Raw genomic sequence first — 5,000 nt, 5'->3', positions numbered from 1 at the left:
GATATTTTTGAGTGGTTCAAAACTATGCAGAGAAAGCAGAACTTAGCAAGTGATCTTGGCATCCATAAAGAAAATTGGGGGTAACCATGCATTTTTCAGAGATAATTATGAACACCATACATTGATAATAAAGTATTCTCGTTTGTCTCACAATGTGGTCACTTGTGATGTAGATCGCGACGTTTTGACTGCATACTGCTAGTTTTCATCAGGCGATGAAGTCCACTAGTTATGCGTCACCTTTTAAGCAGGATGCTCTGCTGTGACTCGTTGGTTTCCAGCAGCTGTGATTGGTGCATTTCGATCCTTGCTGTTTCGGTGTGTTGTTCCTTCCGAGGTCTGCTGTTGTACGGTTCTCCTGTTGTTATGTTTCTTGATCGTGGCCAAGTGACCACATCGTGAGACAAACGAGAATACTTTATTATTATTGTACTTCACCATGATGAATAACAGCAACCTTTTTTAAAACATTAACCATACATTGCTTTGTATTTTAAAGCTTTTTACAAATATTGTTGATTAATTATCCTTGAAAAATGAGTGGTTTCCCCCCAATTTTCTTTTTGGATTTCAATAACACTTGTTAAGATCTGCTTTTCCTGCATATTCAGTAAATTGCCCAAAAATACAGTACCTTGGAATTAGCAGGCACCGTCCGTAAGTGTTCTTCTTTGTCAAGAAAAAGATTGATGATATGAAAGGAAACGTAACAAAATAATCAGAACAATTTCTTTTTCAACCGTTAAGTCATCACTTTGTTCCCTCTGCAGGGTTTGCTTGCTTCAGAGAGTTCATGAAAAATGTGAATTTGAATGAACATCGCATTAAGGAAACAGGCAGTTCGTACACAGTAGACAAGAATACTTTCACCATAGAGAAAATGGAGCTTGTTGGCCTTGATTACCTATGGAAAGTTGTGTTGGAGGTCCCCTCCGAGGAGATAGCCATGTTAGCAGTCAAAAAACTGATGGAACTTAGTTACATATGGCTGTCCTCCAAACTAAAGAAGGTAAATAATTATTACTACTTTAATCCTCTTAAATTATGTGTTGGCTGGTAAATGGTTTATTTTTAGGAAGTTTTGTGACAGTTCTCATAGATCTCAGAATCCAGAAGTAGGGTCAAAATGATAACTTGATAATGATGTTTTTAATTTAAAGAAGAATTTTTTTTAAATGACAGTGAGTGACATTTTGACAAGTTAATTGAAAGTCATCATCAGACTTGAGTAATAATCATTACAATAAGAATTACCAGTGATCCAGATAAAAGAAGTATCCAGTAAAACATTTCAGCAACAACAAAGCTTTCATGTAAGTTATGACCTTACAGTTCTGTACAAAGTCTATAGAATTAATGTCTGGTAATCCCAGCCAGACCCATTTTGAAATCTTCTGTATACTACACTGTATTTTTTAAAGGTATCATACAATCATCTCAAACACTGAAGTATAGTAGTTATAAACAAGGTTGTTTTGGCAAGCTCCCAGAAAGCATAAATCAATTGATTACAATCAGTCTGAAGGCAATGCCAAGTCTTAGTCAGTCAGTATAGTTACAAGACAATAGTACAGTTTTACTTATTCTCAGTAGTACAGTATAACAACGTTATAATAATAATGATTACAATTAATTTAAGTTTGTTTTGTTGTAATAGGATCCTGTAAACATCCATAAGAAATTTATCTTGGAGTGCTACAAACGTCTAGAGGTATGCTTACATCAGCTAAAGAGAAGTTCAAATTGTTTTATTAAAGTAAGCAAAATACAGACCTGCATGCAGTGTAGATGAGGAAAGTGTGTCAAACTGTTAAGTAGCAGTTTCTGTGTGGATTAGGTGATGTTTTTCTACAATAATCTTATTATTAATTTGATTGAGGTTGTTTCATTGCTAAGAGTTTGTTGTTTTCTCTAAGAGTTCATTCTCCTTTTGCAGACAATGATGTCTGGCCTTGGAAACACATCACTGGCTCAAGCAGCCTGCAGTGTGACTACTACGGTCACTGCAGCTCTAACACCTGATGTCATCATACCAAGTGCTCCAGAAAGGTATGATGATTATTTTAATTATTTTTTGATCACATTTTGTATGTACATGTAATGTGACAGTGGTAATGCTTTCTGTTGTAGAGCAAATTACATGCTGAGTATTGAGCGGTTGTTGGTGCTGGTGGAACAGTACATAATAACAGTGGAGGTGAGCTCTCTTGACAAATACTGCAGTATTATTTTGTGTAGTACAGATTTTTTCATAAAAGTGTTTCCGTAATTTTGTTGTATAATAATAGTGGAGCTCCACATGCGTGTGTGGATCACCATTGGTATGAAAATATGGTAACCTATCTGTGCGAGAAAATTTGGTTTTGGTCACTGTACTACTGCATGTTCATGCCTTCATGTATGCCAATGTCACCAGTATCATGTGACCATATCGCAGCTCAAATAATCTATACTTGTGCCCAACATGGCAGCCATACTCCAGCTAGTTTACAATGCACATCTTTGATATTGGACATCCATGTTATGGTCAATTGAAAGGTATCTGCTGACCAGTATCACAGGCTCAAGTTTAGAGCTCATTGAGGTGAGCTTTGTTTAAAAGTTAACTGCTGACTAGGTACTGGCAATGTTTTGACAAAATTTATGATTAATAACAGGACAGACGCATGAAAAACTGACATCAATTTGTTAAATAAATTCTTTTGGTTGATCTACATGTATCACAGGATCTTCATGCTGGTCCTCGAACTCTTTTGCCACATGGTGCTTCATTTCATGGATACCCAATCAACATTAATGTCTCATCTGATCTTCCAAGACAGGAGCTTACTTTACAGGTAAACGTATTGTTGTCAAGATCTTTTCTTTGTTTATTGTTCCAGTTTCCCAATGATAATGTTGGTACAAATTTAACTTAAAATATTTGATATTTCAATGAGAGTATAAACAAATGGCTAACCTCTGTGTTTTGCATAATCTACCAGTAGTTATTACTGAGAATTTAAAAGATAAACAAAAGTTACACAGTATACAACCTTGTAGGTTTTCTTTTTTTTCAGTGTCATTCCAATGAAAGCCTGAAATCTCTTAGACACAGAATAGCAAACCGATTAAACACTACCGCTGAACAGATCCAGCTGTCAACTAGTGAAAAACTGGTATGTTACTGTGGTTTGTCCAAACCAGAGAAAGCAAAAAGCTTGATTTAACGAACAATCTGACTTAGTTTTGTCATGGATTGTATGATAGGGAGATACTCATTGTTTCATGGCCTCAATTAAGGGAAGCAAATAGATTCAACCTGAAGAATTAACCTTTTGTAGTGAAATCAAGTGCAGCACCTTTCAGTTTTGTAAAGAGAAATTTTGACTGTGTTGGTTTAGGTTGGATTTCCTGCTCAATAGTGTAGCATTGAGCCATCTGGGGTGATCAGATAAAAATGATCTTTTCAACTCTTTTCTTCATGTTGATGTTCTATTTTAACTTACAATGTACTCAGACTGTGATATGTCGCAAACTCTACTTCTTTAGTACCTAATGTACATTAATGGTGACCAAACCCAATGAAGACTGTAATTCTGACCTGAAGTCTATTTTTATAGTACAATAGGTGGTTGAAGTGATGACGTTTTGTGTTGTCTAGCACTTGATACCAACAAGGTTGGTGCAATGGTAAAACCACTCGACTTTCACCAATCCGGCCTGAGATGTGTAGAATACATGTATGTTGGCGTGCCATAAGTGGGTTGAGGTTGTTGGTTCTCTGATCCTACCTCAAGTGCTGTGATCGACGAGTTACTGTGTAGTATGGTACCCTTTTCACTTTTCTATTAAAAAAGAGAGCAAAGTATTCACTTATTTTTGTACTGAAGAGCACATTGTCCCTTTTAATTTTATGGCAGCTTTTACCATCCAAAGACCAGAAACTACTGTATCAGTTGGAATTTGAAGATGAGCAGATGCTATTTGCAAAGGTGTCTGTTTCTGGGGTGACTTCTGTCCCAACCAAAGAAGAGGCAGAGGTAACTAACAGTAATCATCACATTAATTCAGTAAATATCATGAATTATTATATGGATGGGAGTATTTTACCAGGAACTAAAACACTAGTGGAATCAATATGTTCACTACATCCTGGAACTGAGTGAGATTATTTTTCATTTGTAACTAGGAGTGGTCATCCCCCCTTTTTTGTTTGACTGTACCAATAGCTGGTATTTGTATCAAAGCCTGCTTCTCTACCATGTATATTTATTGTCCGTAATGAGAAGAAAATTAGGCACATGTTAGCTTGAAGACATGAATTTTATGTTCTCAGGGCAGGATCAATACCTCACTCATTCCCTGTGCTTACTTGTGAGATCTTGATCTTGCCACTCAAACATAAAATTCATATCTTCTTGCCACTTTGTAATATCCTCTATATATTTAGAAGTCTTTCACTATCAATGTATTATGGCTTACAGTGTGCAAAGAAAGTGGTGTCTGATAACCTGGGGCTAGTGAATTCTGTTCTTAACTTGCCTGAGGGGCAAGTGATTTTTTTTGGCGGGAATTCAAACTGAAGGAGAACTGTAATCAATCCTGATCATCAAATTTTTTTTCGGGCTAGTACATGCTAACTACAGCTTGCCTGAATGGCAAGCTGTAAAACTGATTTTCTTTTCACCCTGGCTTACCTCTGCAGGTGGGTAAATACTGTTTTATCTCTTCTCTTTTAATATGCAAGAACTCTCATCTTGCATCAAAGGAGAAAAGTGTCAAAAGATCCTTCCTCTATAATAATAACCGCACTCCTCTCTAACCACAACAAGAAGTTTGTGCTTCACAAAATTAATATACAATTCCCAAAAATTATTTTCAGTTATTGACTGGATGTGAGGGATGAGTTTTAAGTGATAGGAATAATATAGACCTTGAGAATTTCAAAGTTAGGTTGTTACATTTACATGTGAAATAAACTTAAAAGGTTGTGGCTGAGTCTGTTTTCCAATTATTTT

General features: G+C 36.0%; 1 protein-coding gene across 2 annotated transcripts in view; it reads left to right on the top strand.

The window, feature by feature from the left end:
* The window catches only part of LOC138022927 (ubiquitin carboxyl-terminal hydrolase 24-like), a 47,493-nt gene that overhangs the window by 15,818 nt on the left and 26,675 nt on the right, over nt 1–5,000 (top strand). For both annotated transcript variants that reach the window (XM_068869946.1, XM_068869947.1), the window contains 7 exons: nt 771–1,009; nt 1,658–1,711; nt 1,937–2,049; nt 2,131–2,197; nt 2,727–2,837; nt 3,060–3,158; nt 3,903–4,022. In XM_068869946.1, coding sequence (XP_068726047.1) covers nt 771–1,009; nt 1,658–1,711; nt 1,937–2,049; nt 2,131–2,197; nt 2,727–2,837; nt 3,060–3,158; nt 3,903–4,022 — 803 coding nt within the window. The remainder of the gene's footprint in view (nt 1–770; nt 1,010–1,657; nt 1,712–1,936; nt 2,050–2,130; nt 2,198–2,726; nt 2,838–3,059; nt 3,159–3,902; nt 4,023–5,000) is intronic.

The sequence above is a fragment of the Montipora capricornis genome, chromosome 11, assembly GCF_036669925.1.
Source record: "Montipora capricornis isolate CH-2021 chromosome 11, ASM3666992v2, whole genome shotgun sequence".
NCBI lineage: Eukaryota > Metazoa > Cnidaria > Anthozoa > Scleractinia > Acroporidae > Montipora > Montipora capricornis.
This window is presented reverse-complemented; position numbering and strand designations above follow the sequence as displayed.